Source organism: Oratosquilla oratoria, chromosome 13 (genome assembly GCF_046742065.1).
Source record: "Oratosquilla oratoria isolate Oo_2021 chromosome 13, ASM4674206v1, whole genome shotgun sequence".
Lineage (NCBI taxonomy): Eukaryota > Metazoa > Arthropoda > Malacostraca > Stomatopoda > Squillidae > Oratosquilla > Oratosquilla oratoria.
The window spans coordinates 33,653,358-33,675,857 of NC_134789.1; the positions used below are offsets into that span (position 1 = coordinate 33,653,358).

Consider the following 22,500-nt stretch of genomic DNA (forward strand, 5'->3'; position numbering starts at 1 on the left):
TTTATATGTAAACTTGATTATTTAATTTCTAGCCTGCAAATCTTTTCAGCTGCTAGTGTTTGTGCAGTTCATGCTTAAAACATCAGATGGTCCTGTAGTTAGAGTGGGAAAGAGAGGCTAAAGCAGAACATGGAAACCCAAGAGAAGGTCTAAACATCTCTTCCTGCACACACACATACACAAGAATTTAAGAACAAACTAGATGTTGCTCCCCTTCCCATATAATACAACTAGGTAAATACACACACACACACACACCACGAGCATAGCTCCCGTTCCCGTAAAATACAACTAGGTAATTACACAGAGTAATAGACAGTTGGAACAAGTTAGATGAGAAAGTAGTGAGTGCAAAAACAATACATGAATTTAAAAATAGTTCAGATAAAATGAGATATGAAGACGGGACACCACAAGCATAGCTCCCATTCCCGTAAAATACAACTAGGTAAATACACATTCAAAAAGGATAGTTTTAAAAGAGATCTGAAAAAAAAAATAGCTTTCCACACCGAGTGGTGGATGTCTGGAACAAATTGGATGAAACAATAGTGTGTGCAAACACCATACAAGAATTTAAGAAAAAACTTGATGTGAGATATAAAGGTGGGTCACAATGAACATAGCTCCCCTTCTCATATAATACAACTAGGTAAATACACACACACAAATATTCAAAATGGGAAGAAATGATAAGTGGTGTTCCACAAGGGTCAGTGGCTCCAATCATATTTGCCATATACATAAATGACATGGATAAAGGAGTTGAATGTTATATTAATTTCTTTGCAGATGATGCAAAAATATTAAAGAAAGTAAGAACAGAAGAGGACTGTGATTCATTACAATCAGACCTGGACAAAATCTGGAAATGGACTCAAAAGTGGGAGGTGAACTTCAATATCAAGAAGTGTAGCATATTGGAGTTTGGAAAAAGTAAAAACAGAATTTCAAAAAATTACAAAATTGGCAAAGAGGAAATAAAAAAGTGCACTCGGAAAGGAACCTTGGAGTAATAATCAGCAAAGACATGACACCAGATAAACATATAAACAAAATAGTCTCTGAAACCTACAACCTATTACGGTCAATGAAAGTGGCATTTGACTACTTGGATGAAGAAATGATTAGAAAAATATTAGTTACATTGATTAGACCAAAACTGGAATATGTAGCGACACTGGATACCCAGTACTAAAAAGAATATAAGGAAACTAGAAGGAATACAGAGAGCAACAACAAAGTTGGCACCAGCTCTTTCGATATTAACATACGAACAAAGATTATCCAAATTGGAACTACCAGCACTAGAGCAGAGAAGAGAAAGAAGTGATCTACTGACTATATTTAGAATCATGAAAGGAATGGAAATCCTTGACAGGAATGATTTACTAAAAAATGACAATGGAAAAAAAAAGAGGTCATGAAAAGAAACTCAAAAAGGATAACTATAGAAGAGATCGGAAAAAGAATAGCTTCCCACACAGAGTGCTGGATATATGGAATAACTTAGATAAAGAAACAGTGTGTGCAAATACTATTCAAGATTTTAAGAAAATACTTGATGCTGAAAGATACAAAGACGGGTCATCACAAGCATAGCTCCTTTCCCGTGCAATACAACTAGGTAAATACACAGGGTCACTCTGAGCATAGCTCTTGTCCTGTAAAATACAACTAGGTAAATACACATGAAATCAAATCCAGCCATTGTGGAGTTTCAGTCCTGAGCCCCTGAGTGTAGGATGGGCGATGGATCAGATTATTTGAAAGACATCATTGAAACTAGTAAGTTGTCCCTTTATATATATATATATATATAAATATATATATACATATACATGCATACATACATATACACACACATACACACATACATACACACACACAGTACAAATACTGAGTTAGGTTTTTCATGGAATAAAACAAATTTCAAGATAAGCTACATGATGGTAAGATTTTAAATTAATTGGGATATTCAACAAATACTAAATTTTATAGAAGTAAATGTTATGTTTGGAATCATCTCACCTAACTATGAGTTATTTCATTGTACTGCAAATAAGACTAGTTAGTTTGCTATGAACCAATTTGATTATTAAAACAATTTGAGGAATATACAGAGAAACATAGTGAGATCAAGATGAATATGGAAATCATTGGATTGTAGATGAGAATAGGAATGGTGAGATGGTGAGCAAGGAAAACGATAGGAAAGGGAAAGGGAGGTTCAGGTGTCTATGGTTCTAGCATGAAAATATAAACAACATGACCTTCCAAACCCTATACAGTGAAACAGTTGGCAGTCTTCAGTTGCATTAATACAGTCCACAAAGTTCTCTAGCATCCAAACATCATAAACAAAGTTAGTGATAATTATAATAATGATCACAATTCTAATGAAAATTAAGTAAGGTTGTATGTTATTAACACTGTCTTTGGCCTTTGGTGAACCACACACTATAGGTAATAAGTAGTTTAGTTTTGTAGTGAGACATGTCAATAGTAGTTAATTTTTGTGTTAAAAACTAGTGACTACAAAGCCAATTCATATATTCTGTTTTCAATTGGTTTTATAACGATGTTTTGGATTTAGTATAATTCATCAATAACAAGCAATCACTGTGATTTATCATCCATTGATTAGTAATCACAATTACAATAACTATAATCATTATCATCATCCTAACAGTATATAAATAGAAACATGGCGAAGAAAGGCTTAAGGCTTACAACCGCCAGGCAAGTCTGACCCTTGAGGTTTAAAAGGGATACAACAGTCTTTGTCAAACATATAACTATATGATACTATTTCTCCTTTTAGCCCAACATGGTAGGGATTTCCTTTATTTCCTGCCTTCATCAAGCTCCACAGAAGGCTTCTACATATATTACAGTACTCTACAACAACATAATATAAATAATCATTACTTTAAACTTAATGATAACATCATACTCATAAGTACATTCACATAGCTGCCAGAGCATAGCTAGGTTTTTTTTATGTGTTCTATTTATAATTCAAACATCACAGCTATGGTTTCACCTCTAGTCACCATAGCTATAATATGATACATTATAGCTGTCCTAGCTGGGGTTTCCTTTATTTCGAATATATATGGTTATGGTTCATATATCACTCTATAAAGGACCTCTATATGCATTGTGCAAATCAAGAGTTTGAGACGTCATTTCATTCCTCTACAGTAATATTATACAAATCTTTCTTACATGTCTACTCTCTACCTCATGAGGCTTGGAAATCACAAAAGTAAAATTATTTCCTTCACATGTGCTCCTTACATCTCTGCAACACATCTGTGAATTATAATACCTTAGAAGTCCAAAAAGTCCCCCCACCCAGTTAGTAGTTTAATCCTCATGGGTCAGACTAGAGACATCCCTAGAAAACTCAAGATATTGAAGGTAAGTGTACTTGGGTATGTGTAAATGCTGCCTATTGCAGGATTTGTCTGTCTGTTTGTGTCTGCCAGTTGCTCCAACTTAAAAAAAAAAAAAAACAATACAATATAATAAGCTTACATACATCAAATCCCTAAGACAGAGAGGTGGGGGAAACCTCTTCAAATCTCAAGTCTTGTTTTCAATCACATGGATAATACAAACGGATCTCATCTACTCCTTAATCTAGTAGCAAGTTAGTGCTTCTTCCGGACCCACAGGAGTGTACGCTTTAAACAACAACATCCGCACTTTCTTTATCGCCTGTAAATTAGAGAAATGAATAGAAATCATGGCATGGGAGGGATATGGCAATAGATGGTTTGTGGTGCAGAAGATCTGGATGATGGAGTTTCAACAAATGTAGCTGAACTCAGGAAAATAAATCATTGGACTGAGTAAAGGTCTGAAAGGGACATTAATCAAGGAGAAATTTAGAACAAACTTAGGAGACAAAAGCAGATTTGATAGAGAGGAGTGAGAGAAGTTTGTTGCAAGATCCATAATATGTTCAAAGACAGTAAAAGTTGCTGAGCTCCATTACAGAATCATGCAAAAAGCTAGGAAGAAGGCAAAGGAAATAGATCACTGAGACTGACAAAGGCTGAGGCATGGTCTGAGAACTAAAAGCTTGCAAGAGCAGGAGGCAGGAATATCATAGTTGACATAAACACATTCACAAATACTGATGGCCAAAGGGCATGTGATGTTTTATGACAGAAATATCATCATCACTGGCGGAAATGGACAAAAATGAAGCAAGTATTATTTATTTACTTGACACAGGCAGCGCATGGTTCCCTATACTACCTCTGGGTCCTGTGGGTTCATATCTACAAACTAGTTCCCGAGATATGCCTCACTGACTGACTGACTGGCATGGAGAAGCTGTTGCATAATGGCTCAGTTCTCTAACGGCATTGATGTCTGATTACGACAGAATAAAAAAGAAAAAAAGAAAAAAAAAGTACATTCACTCATGATAAGCATATCTCTGGGATGAAACAGTACCCATAAAGATATCATAATTCATAATAATAATGATAATGATAATCATAAAAGGCTAATTTAATGGTGACAGCTTCCATCTTGATGGGCACTTGATGAAATTGGAACATGGCTACTAGCTTTGGGCACCTAGACCTTTCCAGGGGGATCCTTGTCCTTGGGTCCTCCCCAGAAGGAATCAAAGCGTGTCCGAGCCTTGTCCAACGCATCTGTCACTGTCCGGCCTGAAGAAGGCGAGACAAGGGACGGTGGCTTGGACTCTGGGGCGGAGCCCACAGCCTGTACCTGGGGGTAGTAAGGGGCATCAGGGGCTTCCAGTACACGATATGGGGAGCCCTTGGGACGGGCAGGAGGGTCTATTGGGGCCTCCAGCACACGGTAAGGCGACGGCTTGATAGGGTTCTCAGGGCGGGTGGGGGACTGGTCTGGAAGATCCTTGATATCAGACGGGGCTTCAGGAGCTTCTAAAACACGGTAACCACCACCTGAAGGCTTGGGCGGCTCAACAGGTGCCTCTAACACTTTGTAGGCTGCAGGTTTGGGAGAATTAGTGGAGGTTGGAGCAGTGGATGTGGTGGTGGCGGCAACTGTGGGCGGCGTGGATGTTGTGGTGGGGACTGAGGGCTTCTCAAAAAGAAAAGAAGGGTCATCTAGGCACCTAAGGTTAGTACCTGGCAATGACCGACCACCTACACCTGACTCCTGGCTCGGGGCTGATGATGAACTAGTGGCTGTGGTGGCAGTGGTGGCTGGAGTGGTGTTGGCTGGGGCATGAGAGGAGGGGGCCCAACTATCTGCAGGGGCTTCCTTCTTGGGTTGGCAAGAGGGAAGTGACACCTCGGGCTTGGTGGGCGATGGAGTGCCTGAACTCTTTCCGTTCATGCCGTTGAGAGTGCCAAACATGGACATGGTCATAGGGTCAGCCGCACCTGGGGACACCACCACCCATGCAGTTAGTGGCATGCTGAACAAACATGGGCATGCAGTAAATGGTTATATGTGCAGTCAATAGCAGAAAAAAAGGCTCTTAAGTTGTAAGAACAAAAGATACTGTCAGCAGCAGTAAGTGAAAAAAAAGTCAAACTAGCAGAGAACTTAATGGCAGGATTCACTCCAACCCAGTGATAGGAATATTCATGTCATGGTGCAAAGAACCAATACCATTGACAGCAGGAGATTCAGCTACAGGGTTGATCTGAAAGTTGGCCGAGAAATCCTCGAAGTTGGATGAGGACGCGGCCTGACAAACCTCAACATTGACTAAGCTGGCACTATCCTCAGGGCCAATGGAGTCCTGCGAGTCGTGGTCCCCATCGTACTCCAGCCCGTTGATGTGATTAGAGGCATGCAGGTCAGAGGGGTAATTATCAAGGTCATCTATGAGGTACTGGGGATCAGAAGGCACCTCTATGGAGCCAAGCCAAGGCAGTATACCTGAGTGCACTGCGGCAGGTTCCTGGAGAGGTGCTGGAGTTGTGTCTACAGCTGTGGTTGGTTTGGAGGCAACACTCGTTGGGACGTTTGGCTCTTCTTTGGCCCTGATCTCTGGTGAGGACCTCTTGATTGAATCAGGTTTAGACTCTGTTTCACTCTTTGCCTCAGGAATGGTCTCAGGTTTAGAGGGGGAGGTGGTGAAGGAGGGGGTGGTAGTGGTAGCTGAGGAGGAAGGTGGAGGAGCTGGAGCAGGTGCTGAAGGCTTGGCCATCTCCTGCTTGGTATCAGGAGGAGGAACAGCTGGGGCAGTGGCAGTGGAGGAAGAGGCAGAGGAGGCAGAGGCTGGGGTGCCTGCAAGCGAACCCTGACTCAGCTTGGTGGGTTCTGGTGTCTGTCGGGTCCTCTGCTCAAGAAGATGCCGATACTCTGATGACGGTGTTCCTCTAGCTGACTCTCCTGCCAAGGGAGGATGAAGAGAAAGGTAAGGGCAGATTGCACCACAAGGTAGACTCAACATGCAATGACTGTTTTCATTCTTTGTTAAAAAGAGAGCTATACAAAGAGCAGTGAACATTATTTTTTCATAATGAATATTATGTCAATTATTTTTTTCAGCCCAAATACTGTCATTCCATTTTTTGAAATCCATCATTAGGCCAATGGTCTTCCAGTGGCTGTAAACATGGGCCTCTTGATGATTTGCTACAAGGTAGAAATCAAAGCAGTTTATAATGCCATTTTTAGTGATCAAAAGATACACTAAGGTAAATCTAGCAAGGCAGCCTCTAAGCATACAAATACAACATTGCTGTACCCAGCAAATCCACTAGAATGCAAACTAAAGCAAAGGAGAGAAAACAGCTTTTCTTTGGAATTCACTCAGCTAAGAGAAAATATGGCCTATGTCAAACAATACAGCATAGAATATTTCTTTTCTGTAATCATTGGGCTTATAATTGAAATTGAATTTTCACTGACTTTGAACTGTAACAGTGTGAGTGTAGACCATGGACAAGATAGAATGTGTAAATATATACACTCTGAGAAAAGCTTGTTGAGCTCTTCTTCAAAATCGTCCCTCTTTCATACAAATACAAAAGCAATGGCTTAAGCCAAAACAAGAACAAAATACACTACAGTTATATATACACTTACTACTAAAAGAAGTAAACATGTCTATATTATGATTTCACAATTTTAAGATCCAGCAAAATAAGCTAAACAGTACTAATATCTCTGCAAAGTAGCAGAAGGTGAAATATACACCTTTCATATTCCATTAATATCACCTTACATTATTAGATACACTTTGGAACCAACAATTTTGTCACAGATATGCATTATTACTTTCAGTAAAAGGGATCCCAGTAAAGTGAACAGATGATAGATGAGACTTCATTCTCTACATTGATGAATTACTTTTTTATCTAATCTAGTGAATCCATCAATTGAATAGGTAATAAGTAACTCATAATGACCATTCTATGATGCATTGCAAAATAATGTGGATTATTAAGTTTTTCAAAATCAAAGATTTAATTGTTAATATTTGTTCTGTTACTGTAATGTATACTTATGTAATTCTGTATATACTTGGTTGGGTGGTAAGATCATACTTTCTAGCAAATTGAAAAATATAAATAGCAACATTAACTGCAAATCCTCATTACTGATATATATCATACTGGAAATATACCAGGAAACCTTTCTCAAAGCAAAGGGATTGTGAAGGGGAAATTTGACAAAGGAAAAGCAATCCAAGGACGTTAGATAGATCAAGGAAAAGTGTCAGGAAAAGAATTAACATGCAATGAAATATACCTAAAATGGCAGTGACATCAGAAAGGACAATAAATTAAAGAGGGAGGGCAGATGAAGAAACGGATTTTTGTCGAGTAATCTAAATAATCTCTATGTACATGAACTGAAAGTAGCGAAAGTACTATAAGTGTGAGAATGAAGAATAGATGTGATTGTGGTCATGAAACTTGAAGTAGTACTGAGCAGGCAACTAAATAAAAATCATGGAGAAGCCAGAGGAAAGAAGAAAAGTGGTAGAAAATTAGATACAAGAATAAAAATCAGGGGAAAATGTAGGTAAGAAGATGCAAGAAAATAAATGCTTAAGCAAAAGGTAAATATATGCCAGTGCTTGATGTGGGAAGAATTTCTTGTTAGGTTAAAGTCTGGGGTAGTTTGGCTGAATATGGAGTTTAGTGGTTGGTCTTGGAGTGCTTGGTTTGTGATCCCAGCATATACAGTATGCATTTTACTTAATTGTATTTATCTAAGTGCAGTATTTAGAAAGAGAGCAGTACCCCAATTATCAGAACTGGTTTCAAATTCATGTACAGTTCCAACTTGGACTATATCCTCATTCTCTAATTATCATACTTAAATTCAAATTCATTAATGATTTCAGCTTAGGCTATATTGTCTTGCAGATAGGAGTAATAGGAAAAGATAAAGAACCATCTAATTAATCCATTGCCCCAGGTTTCTCTTTGATCTTTCAATGTTGGCATACCTAATTTCTCTCCTTGTATGGCTTATCTGCCTGGCTGGGAAAATATCTGGTTGCTGTCCTTTGTATCTTTCACTCTGTGTAGAGATGATACAACTGATACATGAAGTGAAAAACTATATCAATACTCTCTCCCATAATCTTGCTAATATGTCAGCTAGGTGACAGGTTGTATTTTATGAACATTCGCAAATCCTTCTCATAACTGTCAGATCTCCCTACGGGCTAGTTGATAGTCATTTTGAACTATTGCCCATGTCTAATATTTGCATTCTTTGGTATTGAAATGAATTCTCTATTCTAAGTTCCTGGTAAATATAATGGCTAGATAACACACAATAAACCCACAGTCAGAGAAAATAAACTTGGAATAAAAGAAGATTCTGTATTTTGGCTACCAACTATACCTCTCTTCAGGAAAGTACATAAGACAGTGGACAATTGGGACTTATAAGCTACAGATATAGAGAAAAGAGAGGGAATGTGGACTGATAGTGTTACTGAGACGCGGGGTAAGATGGGGTGGCAGGGGAGGGGGAGGAGGATGGGGTGGATGGGGGTTGTAAGCTTCAGACAAGCCTACTAACCACCACTCAGGAAATAATGTCAGGAGTCCACTGCCCTTTAGAAATATTAATGTTGGGGCACTTCTCAATTAAAGCTGATTCAACTATTTTCCTCCTGAAACCACAGTGGGATTTGAACATTAATCTGGCCTTACCCTAGCCAAAAGAATGATTCTTATTTTCCTGCCCATACCTAATTGATTTTTTATGTTCTGGCAATCTAGTGTTCAAGTCTCTCCTGGCTAGACCCAATTACACCAAATCACAATCTTGGCAGGGCAAACAATAAATGCCAGGTGACTACTTCCTTCAGTTCTTGTATAGTCACCTGGTATTTATTGTTTGCCCTGCCAAGATTGTGATTTGGTGTACTTGGGTCAAACCAGGAGAGATTTGAACACTAGATTGGCAGAACATAGATCAGTTATGGGCAGAAAAATTTGACTGCTTCTTCATGCCAAAAATAAGAATCATTCTTTTGACTGGGGTAAGGACAGATTAGTGTTCAAGTTCCACTGCAGTTTCAGGAGAAAACTATTTCTAAAGGGCAGTGGACTCCTGACATTATTTCTCTAGTGACGGTTAGTAGGCTTGTCTGAAGCTTACAACCCCCCTCCACCTCACCCTCTTCCTACCCTCCCCCTCCCCGGCCACCCCATCTTACCCCACATCTGAGTAATGCCATCAGTCCACATTCCCTCTCTTTTCTCTGTATCTGTAGCTGATATATAGAGTCTTCTTTTATTCAAAGTTTATTTTCTTCAGCTGTGGGTTTCTTGTGTGTTATTTACAAATGTGCAACAACATTTCTGTTTAGACATAATGTCTAGATCTTTTTGCAACAGCTGATAGTCCTCATTCTTCACTCATCTCATAATCTTTGCATCATCTGCAAACAAATTACTATAGCTTGTTGTGCATTCCATCATGCCATTAACATAGATATGAAATGTTATGGGCGCTAGCACTGAAGCTTGAGAGACTCCACTGGTCACCGCACTTCATCCTGATATCTTGGTTTTTAGCACTGTCCTAATGTCACTCTTCAGGAAATTTTTCATCTATTCAAGTAGTTTACTATTTAGTCCTAATATGCTCTAGTTTCCAAATAAGACAACTGTGGGATACTTTCTAAAAGGTATTCCCTCTCTTATAGCACATCAATCACTCTCATATTGTATGGACATGTGAGGTGTAGGTGGTAAGTTGTAGATATTTGAATACTATGCTGCTGGCATAATTTTCTGCTGTTGCATTCAACAGGGCAGTGGGCGAGATGCAGGGATGACCCATCATCCAGGAGATGCTGAAATAGGGGAGGGAAGAGGGTGGAGGGGAGTGGAGTATGTTAAGAATGGAATGGGTGGGAGTGGTTTTTATGCCTTTGTTTTTTGGCTACTTCCTTTATAAGGGGAAGCCTTTGGTATATGTATGCATTCAACAAAAATAAAGAAGTGTTGAACAAGGTCTGTGGTTGGATAAAAGAAAAACAAATGTAATCCATATTGAAAGATAATTCAACACATATGTGGAAATATAACAATACTAATGATAACTGCTGCCTAGAATTTCACAGACTTGAAACACACAGCCTCACATTAGCTAGCAACAATCCTCAGTCCTTCACATACTACTCTCAGGGAAAAAAACTTTGGACTGTTGTCTAAGTTGTATTATTTTAAGACAGTTTCTGTCTCTGGCTTGTTGTAATAGTAGTAACAGTAGTAGTATTTGTTGTAGTAGTAGTAAGTAACACTGAGTCTCAAACCCATGAATAGGTCCAACTCGGTCTATATCCTTAATTTTAGATTATTATATCTAAATATTAATTCATATATTGTTCCAGCTTGGGCTATATCACCTAAAATATTACAAATATTTATGCATCTATACAGGACCTTTACATGGGGGCAGCGCTTTTAGGGTAGTGGCAATTCTAGCCAGGACTTCCTGCCTACAAGGCTGATAAAATAATGATAATAAAATAGAGGTCTAAGAAGCCCTGAATATTTTACCGTAATCAGTAATTTCTGTTTTAGAATCAACAAAATATGAAATATTTTCCTTTATCCTTTCTGCAACAGAGACTTAAATATGAAGATTTAAATCTGCTTAATTATTTTGCAAGTCAATAGCTAAAATAGGCAGTAAGGGGTGGTAAAGGTGGGAAGTGATGATTTGTCATTGAGAACTTTGCCCTGGGGTGGCACTTAGGCATATAGTCTCTCTTAATTTGTTCTCATGACCTCTTAATGTATAATCTTGATCTTTCTTATATATTTTACTCTGTGAAGGAACCAAACCACTGACATATTCTAGTCTTGGGTAGTTCAGGGTTTCAATGAGTTTTTCCATCATCTCTTCATCCATATAGTGAAACATGACTTTAATCTTCTGCAGCAGTCTGTATATCTCTCCCACAATCCTATTGATATGTCTGTCAGGTTACAAGTTGTCTTTTATCAACAGTCCCAAATTTTTCTCCTCTTTTGCTTTTGTAATGGGTTCTCTTCCCAAGGAATAGTTTGAGGATGCTCTTTTGCTGTTATGGCCCATCCAGTACTTTGCATTTGCAATAGTCTATGCTCCTCATTTTTCATTCTTCTCATGATTTTTGCATCAGCTGCAAACATTATGGCATAGCCTGTCGTATCTTCCATCACATAATTGACTTAGACAAGAAAACATTGTTGTTGCAAGCACTGAACCTTGTGAAAATCCACTGGTTACTGTTCTCCATCCTGCTATCTTATCCTTTACTACTGTCCTCATAAAATTGCTCATCTATTCAAGTAGTTTGCCACTCAGTCCTCAAACATGTTTCAATTTCCCCATAATTCAACTGAGGTACTTTATCAAAAGACTTCTCTAGGTTGAGATACACTAAGTCCACCCACCTCTCTCTCTCTTGCAGCACATGAATCACTCTTGGATAAAAGCTTAAAAGTTTTGATACACATGGCCTTTCAGATCTGAAGCCAAACTGACTGTCTGTCAGTATTTTCATTTCTTCAAGATATTTGGTCTATCAGTCTTTTACAGACCTTTCACATGATTTCACTATTGTGCCAGTCAGTGGTACTGGCCTCTAATTCAGTGGTGTGTCTCCTTACTTCCACCTTTGTGAATTGGTACCACATTTGCCCTTTTCCAATCAAGAGACATTATGCCTTCATTCAATGAACATATAATAAAACTGGATCTTGTATGATAATTGTTCCCTGCATTTTTTTGAGTTTCCATTCAGAACCTGTTAGGTCCTTAAGCTTTTGTCATATCCAGTGATCCTAGTAGATTAAGTATTTCCCTCACTTCTACAGTTATATATAATGTATATACAAAAATATATATATATATGTGTGTGTGTATTTATGTATATATATATATACACACACACACACACACACACGCAGCTAGCTAGCGAGACACAAGCGAACGATTGGAAATGATTGAAAACTGGACCTAGTTGTTTACATATACGGTGAAGTATAGCTATTAACTCGGTGTGACCAAAATGTAATTCGTCTTTGTATCTCCATCCCTTTTTTCATTAAAATGGAAACACCAAGAGACAACCATGAGAAGCCTGGAAGAAAGTAGAATTGAGACTCCACTCGGTGTTAAGAAAAGGACCTGCCTCGCACAGACACCAAGGGAATACCAAAGGTTTGAAAGAAGTTTATTTTTGGGGTTTGAAAGGGAAGGAAATATTATGCAGAGAGGATTAGAAATGGATAGAGAACCAAGGTATAGAAATATAGTGAGAAATAGAGATTTTAATGACATTTTGGATGAATTATTAGAGCTCAAAAGTGAGTACAAAATAATGTACAAAGAAGTATCCATGCTAAGGAAAGCCAATGAGGAGAATAATAGGGAGATAGATGAGTTAAAAAAGGAATTAAAGCAATTAAAGGGAGAAAATGAAAGGTTAAAAAGCGAAGACACAAATAGGAATGAGGCCTTGAAAAGGGAAATAAAAAACCAAATGAAAGAAGTGACTGAAAAGGTGGAAGAAAAAATAAAAGAAAATGACTTACAAGAAATAAAGAAGCAGTGGAAAATTGAACAGGAAAGTCAAGAAATATCCCTAAAGAAAATAATGGAGCAACAAGTCAAAGAAAATACCAAGGAAACAGTGATCCAAGTAATCAAAGAGAAAGGTAACTTAGGGACACAGTAGACAAAAAAAGATGCATCTTAATCTATGGCATTAAAGAGAAGCATGATGTGCCCAGATATCAGAGGGAAAAGGAAAAGAAAAAGATCGCTAAGAAGATTCTGAAAGAATTACAAACAGATGAATTAGGCTGGGACCAGGAAATCGAGAAAACCCATAGAATGGGCAGATACTCTAAAGAAAAACAATACAGGCCACTGAAAATAAAGCTTAGATCTCAAACAACTGCAGAGGAAATACTATCCAGAACAACGAAATTAGCTAATAGTGAACATTACAAAAATATATGGATAAAAAAAGAAATGAGTGAGGAAGAAAAAGAACTTAGGAACGAAGCAAACGAAAAGAATGAAAAAAGAACTGAAACTGAAAAGAACGAGTTTTTTGGAGAGTGATGGATCTGAGGCTGAGAAAATGGTATATAAGGAAAATGAAAACAAAGACAGAAAAAGCTAAGGAGAAAGGAAATTAAAAATAGCTTATACTAATATAAACGGAATAATTTCAGGAATGAATGAATTAAGCGATTACCACCTGGCCTTAGAAAAAACAGACATAATGGGAACAGTGGAAACTAAATTAAAGTATACTCTACCTCCCCACACAGTGGGACAATGGGTATACAACTGCTGGACAAAGAATAGAAAGGATAAACAGGGTGGCGGAGATTTAATTTTGACCAATAAAGATTTAAATGTAACAAAAACAACTGAAGGAAGAAATAATGTAGAATCAATTATGATACAAGTTGAAAGCAAACATATGAAGAGTAGAAAATTTGTAGTGGTGTATGTGCCCTCCAAAACACAATCCTGTACAGAAAGTGATCATTCCAAATTATTAGACACAAAATATGAATTAACTAATATACTGAAAGACAGGAAATACAGTAATTATGGGTGACTTTAATTCAAAAGAAATATGTTGGGAAGAAATGACAGTAAAGGGAGGAGAGGAACCCTGGGGCAATAAGAATAAAGGAGACTGAAAGAGACCATAAGGCCTACACTAGGCAGCTCCGTATCCATCACCACCTGTCGTCCCCATCCATAGAGTTGTCTAATCGTTTTTTAAAACAACTGATAGTTTCAGCGCTTACTACATGGTTACTAAGTTTATTCCATTCATTGACCACCCTATTAGTGAACCAATTCTTGCCTATTTCCTTCTTAAATCTAAATTTGTCCAGTTTATACCCATTACTGCGAGTCCTGCCCTGTTGTTTTATTATGATGACCTTGTTTGCATCTCCCTTGTTATAGCCTTTGATCCACTTGAACACTTCTATTAGATAACCCTGCACTCTGCGCCTTTCCAGAGAGTGTAAGTTTAGGTGCCTAAGCCTCTCTTCGTAAGGCAAATTTCCGAGTCCATGTATCATTTTGGTCATTCTTCTCTGTACTGATTCTAGTGAATTTATGTCCATTCTGTAGGACGGAGACCAAAACTGCTTGACTTGACCATTAAATACACAATGACCCAGTGGATTAGAGAAAATATTAGATATAGAGGTAGTGAAGAACCTACAAAATTAAACTTAATACTTACAACAGAGCCTGAGACTGTCAATAAAATTGATTACAAAACTCCAATAGGCAGGAGTGACCACGTACTAATAGAATTGGAATTGAAAGAACAAATGGATCAAAGCAAAAATGATAAACATAGAATAGGAAGACTAATGTACAACTAAACAAATTTTGAGAAACTCAAAATATTCTTTCGTAACGCAAACTGGGAAAAATTCCTAAATGAAGAAACAGGGATGGAAGAAAAATGGAACATGCTAAAAGAAATTTATAATGAGGGAGTGAATAAATATGTACCACAACAAAAATGGAAAGAACATACATAAAAAGCTGGCACAAAAGTTGTAGTGAAGCTAAGGATAATAGAGACAAAGCTTGGAAGAAATGGAAAAGAGACAAGAAAACAAATGGCAAAAGTACATCAATATATTAATGATATGGATGAAGAAATTGAAAGTTATATGCAGATGATGCAAAACTATTAAAAAAAGTGAACACGGAAGAAGATTGTGAGTCACTACAGAGTGATCTAAATAAAGTATGGGAATGGAGTAGGAAGTGGGAGATGGAGTTCAACACTAAAAAGTGTAGTATAATGGAATTTGGAAAAAGCAAAAACAGAATAACAGGATCATATAAATTGGGAGAAGAAGGAATAAAAAAAGTAGAAAATGAGAAGGACCTGGGAGTCATTGTTATGAATAATATGTCACCTGAGAAACATATAAACAAGATTTTTGGAGAAACTTATAATTTAATAAGAACAATTAAAGTGGCATTTACATACCTGGATGAAGAAATGATAAAAGAAAATTCTAATCACTCTGATAAGACCAAAATTGGAATATCCTGCAACGATGTGGTCACCAAGTACAGAAAAATGTATAACAAAACTTGAAAGAATACAAAGAGCAATTACAAAATTGGCACCAACACTCTCAAAACTATCATATGAAGAGAGACTAGCAAAACTTGAACTACAGACACTAGCGCAAAGAAGAGAGGAGATTTGATAGCTATTTACAGAATCATGAAAGGCATAGAAATTATTGATAGAGAGAATCTGATAAAATGGGATGATAGAAATACAAGAGGGCACGGAAAGAAAATCAAGAAAGACAGCTATAGAAGAGATGTGAAAAAGAACAGCTTTCCTCACAGAGTAATAGACAGTTGGAACAAGTTAGATGAGAAAGTGGTGTGTGCAAAAACAACACATGAATTTAAAAATAGTTTAGATAAAATGAGATATGAAGACGGGACACCACGAGCATAGCTCCCCTTTCCGTAAAATACAACTAGGTAAATACAAAAACAATACATGAATTTAAAAATAGTTTAGATAAAATGAAATATGAAGACGGGACACCACGAGCATAGCTCCCCTTCCCGTAAAATACAACTAGGTACAACTAGGTAAATACACATGTTTATAACAAGATTATCAAGCACTATCTTCTTCATCATTACTTAGTTAGTAATTGGGTATATTATGGGTATGGTACTGTTATATTGAATATCAAAGTCAAAGATATTTCTATATATTTAGATAAATTTCTTAGTTATAATAATGCAATATATAATGATATGGTAGTACAAGATTATATACAATACTTATTTCAACTTACTAATCAGATTTATATTTTCTAATACATTTGATATACAATATTTTGACATAAAAATTCTGCATATTTTGCACACTCAAAAGATAAAATATTGTCTACATTGACATTCTTTATGTGAAAGCAGATGGAAATTCTGTCATAAAAACATATATTAGAAATGAGAAAATTAGGTTGAAAATATAAAGTAATTTATTCATATAGAATGATGAAAGTTTGTCTCACTATTTAAAAATGTATACAATTTTTGTTAAAATGGTGCATAGAAATACCTAGCCTTGCATGGAGATATTATGAAAAAAGTACATATGTAGTATGGAAAGACACACATATATAAACACACACACACTATATATATATATATATATGTGTGTGTGTGTGTGTATTTACCTAGTTGTATTTCATGGGAAGGGGAGCTATGCTCGTGGTGTCCCGTCTTCATATCTGCGTGTGTGTGTGTATTACAGATGCATATTTAAGAGGGAGAGAAGGGGTTGAATGGGAGTGGAGTATGTAGGGATGAAATGGGTAGGAGTGGAATATATGGCTTTCTTTCTTTGGCTCCTCCCTTGCAAGGGGGAAATAGTCATTGGTGTATATATATATATATATATATATATATATATATGTGTGTGTGTATGTATATAACTGACTCAGACAAGTAATGTCCTTGCCTTGAAAGTTGGACCAGACTAAGTAGCCTAAATAATGTAATTGATTCCTGCAGTGGTTGGATTTGTATTGAGGTCATTCAATTGTCATGCAGAATTACAATTCAACTTGTTCAGTGTGTGAAGATGCATATTGAATATACCCCTACAGTCACTACAATGTAAAATTAAACTGTATAGTTACATGTATAATACATTAAATATATCCATTTGAATTGTTCACCATGTTTAAAATAAAGATTGGTAAGTGAACTAAGAGATGAAATACAGATATTAGAATATGATATTCAGTAAAAATTACCTTTGTTCAGCATTTTTGTCACAAAAATTGCAGTTATGAAAACTAAACTTTTTATAACATCTACATTAACAGAACTTATTGTACTATTGTTGATGTAGATAACTAATACATCTGTATACTATGGATGCTATCACCTCACTTCTGAAAAGTAACCTTGTCATGTCTGAGCAACATTTGTGAGACTGTATACACGTTGCTCTCCTGTGTGCACAGGCATAGGCGACATTTGAGGATTTTTCATTTATCAATTTCAAAGTTTGGTAGCTCATTTGGTGTTCATTGAAATAATACTTTTAGATGTCCATATACACAGTTAATGAATGAAAAAGTGGGAGATAGGGGGAAGAGAGTGAGGTATGGCAGGGGGAGGTGAACAGAGATATTTGGCGGGTAGGAGAGAGATTAAGAAAGAAATATGGTAGAAGAGATTGTGTGAGAGAGATATATGGCAGGTGTGGGAGAAGAGAGAACAGGTATGGTAACCCAATGTATGAGGGAGACTCCTTTTATATAGATTTCCTATTGCTACCACTGTATTACCCTGAAGATGAACCCCGGACAGGGTTTGAAATGTAGGAATAAACTTGAAATCATGAGCCCAGTGTGCACTTTCTTCCAATATATCTATATATATATATATATATACACACACACATATATATATATACATTTTTATAACTAGTATTCTCTTGTATCCATTGTGTCTTTGTTCTATAATCATATCAAGTAGTATATTTCCCCATAGGTCATCTCCACCCTTCACTGTCATCTCTTCCCAGCAGATTTCTTTACAATTAAAGTCACCCATTATAAATATTCTTTCTCCATCTTCCATTATCTTATTTAGTGTTATCCTTGTGTCTTCTAACATATTCTTTTGTTCTCTCTCTTCCCACAAAGCAGTTTTAGGAGGCACATAAATTACCACAAACTTCCTGCTCTTCATGTCCCTGTCCTCTATTTCTATTCTATTCTTTCAATATGTAACATTCCTCACATTTATATCCTTCTTAGGAACATAACTCCACCACCTTGTTTTACTTCTGTTTCTAACCCAATAATTATATACACCATGCCCTACAATGTTGGGTGGTAATGGACCTTTCAATTTTGTCTCCACAATTCCCATTATGTCAGGTTCCTTTTCCATCAGGTAATCATTCAGTTCATTCAAGCCTGTTCTTAATCCATCTATATTTGTGAAGGACACTTTTAATTTTCTGTTACCTCTATCCTGTTTTCTATTTCCCTTCTGTTTTTCTCTCCTATGAGCCATTTCCTCACTTTCATATCCACTATCCAATAGAATTTTTATTTGTCTGACTCAGTTCTGTTCTTTTTTTTTCCTTAGCTTCAATTCTTTTTGTCTTCTCTTCCTCTCTTTCCTCTTTATTCATCTCTCTTTTTATCCATACCTGTTTGTACTGATAACTTTTTGCCAGTTTTCCTGTTTTTGATAAGACATCCTTTGCTGTTGTTTGTGACCTGAATATTACTTTAATTGGTCTGGTCTTGTCTATACTGTATTTCCCCAGTCTAAATATTTCTTCAATTTCTTTCCCTATTTCCTGTTCACCTTCTTGAAATATTTTTAGTACCTTGTTCACTCTTTCTTTCTCATCTCTTACTCTTGTAGTCCTATTTGGATTATGTTTCTCTTCCATTCCTAATATAATTATACATTTCTTTTTATCTGCTAAGTCTCTTACTATATTCTCCTTCTCATCACTTTGATAACTGTGTCCTGTGTTCATCTGTTGTTTCACTATATCTCTAAATTCAATTTTGCTATTCTCCTGAACCTTTTTCCAACCACTTCTTTTGCTATGGACTCTTTATTCTCTTTATTATTACTCTTTAATTCCTCATTCTCATCCTTTACTTCTTTTTACTGTCTTTTTAATTCTATTTATTTAGGTTTTGGTTCTCCTTCTTTAGTTCTTCCAATTTATTAACACTTTGTGTTATCAGTGCAAGTTGGCTAAACTTAACCTCCCATGATTTGTTCATTTTTGTTAGTTTTTCCTCTAGACTTGCTAATTGGGGAGATTGTCATCTCCTCCCTCATTAAATCCATAGAAATAATTATCTCCACTTTCTTTTGTGCTGCTTTTATGTATATTTCTAATTTCAATGCCTTTATGTCTTTCTTTGACTTCACCTGTGTCCTCTGCATATCTCTTGTTTATATTCCTTTTGATGCCCAGGGCCTGTTTGTCCCCTTCCTCATTTTCTTCCATTTCCCTCAATAATCTCTCCTCTTCTTTTCCTTCACTTTCCCACTACATCACGAGCTTTCCCCTTCCCTACTAATACAACACAGGTACTCCCTCATCTTTGAAATCCACATAAATTGCATTTTTTCCAGAGTTCCAATCTTCGCCATCAATTCAATGATCGTGTGTGTGTGATTCACTATGGTCTTGGATCATGTGTTGGACTCACGATCAACAGCTATTTCCCTTCTGGAAGAGAGCTCAGAGCTCATGACTGATCTATGAGTAATGCTATGACCTTACACAAACACACACATACACACACCAAACTCCCCACCCACAAGAGTTGGGGTAATGACTTGCAGAGCAGTGATACTGAAATTATTTCAGCCCTAGGTGGGATTCAAACCCAGACTGCTGTAGTGATAGCTGGGAACTCTACCAACCATGCCATCAAGTCATGTGTGTGTGCATATATATATATATATATATATATATATATATATATATGTCCCACTTTAACAAGTTGTCTCTATTGAGAATTTCCAACCCTTTCATAATGATTACTCCCAGGTCCCTTTCTGAATCGACTTTTTTGACTTCTTTGTTTCCAATTTTATATTTACTCAATACTGTTTTTGCTTTTTCCAAATTCCATTATGCTACATTTTTTAATGTTGAAGGTCATCTCACATCTCTAACTCCATTCCCATATTTTGTTTAGGTCTTCTTGCAGCAATCTGCAATCTTCTGTTCTTACTTTCTTTAGTAATTTGGCATTGTCAACAAAGAAGTTCATGGAACAATTTACTCCCTCATCCATATCATTTATATAAATAGCAAACATTAATGCAGCCAATACAGAGCCTTGCGGGACACCACTTGTCACATCTTCCCAGTTCAAATTTTTGTCTCCAAGTACCACTCTTATTTTTCTCCCAGTTAAGAAATCCTTCATCTATTCCAGCAGCATACCTTGTATTCCTCCTATTATTTCAATTTTTCTTATTAATTTTTTATGTGGTGCTTTGTTGAATCCCTTCTGCAAATCCAAGAACAGTCTGCCCAGCCATCTCTTTCTTGTGTTATTTCAATTAATCTCGAGTAAAAGCAGATTAGGTTTGTGGTGCACGATCTTCCTCTTCTAAAACCAAATTATTTAGGGTTTACTATTTTATTTTCTTCCAAGTGTTTGGTCCATTTGTTTCTGGTGACTTTTTTGCATATTTTTGCTACTGTGCTTGTAAGGGATACGAGTCTGAAGTTTGTAGGGTCTTCCCTATTTCCTCCTTTATATATTGGTACTATGTTTGCATCTTTCCAATCTTGCGGTACCTTTCCTTCTTTGAGTGAGAATTCTATTATCTGTCAGTTCGTCTATACACTCTTTCAGTATCCAATTTGCAATTCCATCCAGTCCATGCGATTTCCTGACATTTAGGTTTTTTATTTGGTCTCTTATTTCTTTTTGTGTTACCTTTATTTCTTTCATTATGGGTGACCTTTCTTGTTGTCATCTTCCCAAAATTGTGAGCTCTCAATCGTAAAGACAGACCTGAAATGTCTGATCATAACTTCTGCCATCTCTGTGTCATCTATATATTCTTTATCGCCTTCACACAATTTCACTATTTCATGAAGTGATTTCTCCCTGTCTTCTCTATTTCTGCATGGGGGGATGGAGAGAGGGTGTCTCCAAGTTAATGAAGCAGCCTTGCTGTGGATGCGCTGTGTCTTGTGACACTGCTTCTGACCCAGGGCAGTCGACAAGATGCATGGATCTGTCATCCAGGAGGTGGCAAGATAAGAGGGAGGGTAGAGAGTGGAAGGGAGTGGAGTGTATTAGGGATGGAATGGGTGGGAATGGTTTTTATGCCTTTGTTTTTTGCTACCTCCCTTGTAAGGGGGAAAAAGCCTTTGGTATATGTATGTATGTATGTGTTTTGGAAATTTTTTCTTAGTTTTACAAAATCTGTTTTGTTGCACATTAATCTTCCTTCTCTATGTTTATCATTCCTACCTACATTGTTCTGTTCTTTTAATTCAAACTCTCTTAGTATATGGTCACCCTTTCCAATTGGTGTTTTATACTCCATTTTGTTCACACTATCTGGTTCAGAAGTTAGTATCAAGTCTAGTTTTGATGGTTCCTCATTGTTTCTATATCTAGTATTTTCCTTAACCCATTGTGCTAGGGTGTATTCGATGGTTATATCCAGTAGAATGTTGCTCCAAAGTTCATCTCCCCCTTTTAATATCATTTCTTCCCAGATTATATCTTTTGCATTAAAATCACTAGTGATTACTATGTTTCCACTCTCAGTAACTCGTTTAGCACATTCATTGTGTCTTCCAGTAATTAAGAATGTTCGCTATCCGACCATGCATGTGTTTTTGGTGGCACATACACTGCTACAAATTTTCTGCTTTTCATCTTTTTGTTTACAATTTTGATCATAATTAATTCTACATTGCCTTGGCCTTCAATAATCTTTGTCACATTTAGACCCTTTTTGGTCAATATCATGACTCCTTTTCCCTGCTTGTCTATTCTATTTTTCACCCAGTGTGGAAAGCTGTTTTTTTTTTTTTTTTTTCAGATCTCTTCTGTAACTGTCTTTCTTAAGTTTCTTCTCGTGTCCTCTTGTATTTCTTCTGTCCCTATGAAGGATTTCCATCCCTTTCATAATTATGTAGATGGTTATCAAATTGCCTCTTTCTCTTCTTTGTTACAGAGTTGATAAGTTTAGTTTGTCCAATCTTTGTTCGTATGTCAACTTACAAAGTGTTGGTCCCATTTTTGTCATTGCTCTTTTTTTTTTTTTTTTTTTTTTTTTTTTTGTTCTTTTGGTACTAGGTGTCCATAGTGACACTGTATATTCTAATTTTGGTCTTACCAGTGCAACTAGTATCTTCTTTACCATTTCCTCATCCATGTAGTCAAAGGCCACTTTCACTGATCTTATGAAATTGTAAGTTTCTCCAAC

The 22,500-nt window shown here is 36.7% G+C and overlaps 1 protein-coding gene and 1 long non-coding RNA gene across 19 annotated transcripts in view; one reads left to right on the plus strand and one right to left on the minus strand.

Annotated features, from left to right (window-relative positions):
• Positions 1-22,500, plus strand: part of LOC143032370 (uncharacterized) — a 134,980-nt gene that overhangs the window by 61,927 nt on the left and 50,553 nt on the right. The window lies entirely within an intron of this gene.
• The window catches only part of LOC143032368 (uncharacterized), an 867,199-nt gene continuing 846,637 nt past the window's right edge, over positions 1,939-22,500 (minus strand). For all 18 annotated transcript variants that reach the window (XM_076197020.1, XM_076197011.1, XM_076197005.1 and 15 more), the window contains 2 exons: positions 5,905-6,360; positions 1,939-5,399 (listed from right to left, as the gene is read on the minus strand). In XM_076197020.1, coding sequence (XP_076053135.1) covers positions 4,600-5,399; positions 5,905-6,360 — 1,256 coding nt within the window. In that variant the 3' untranslated portion in view covers positions 1,939-4,599. The remainder of the gene's footprint in view (positions 5,400-5,904; positions 6,361-22,500) is intronic.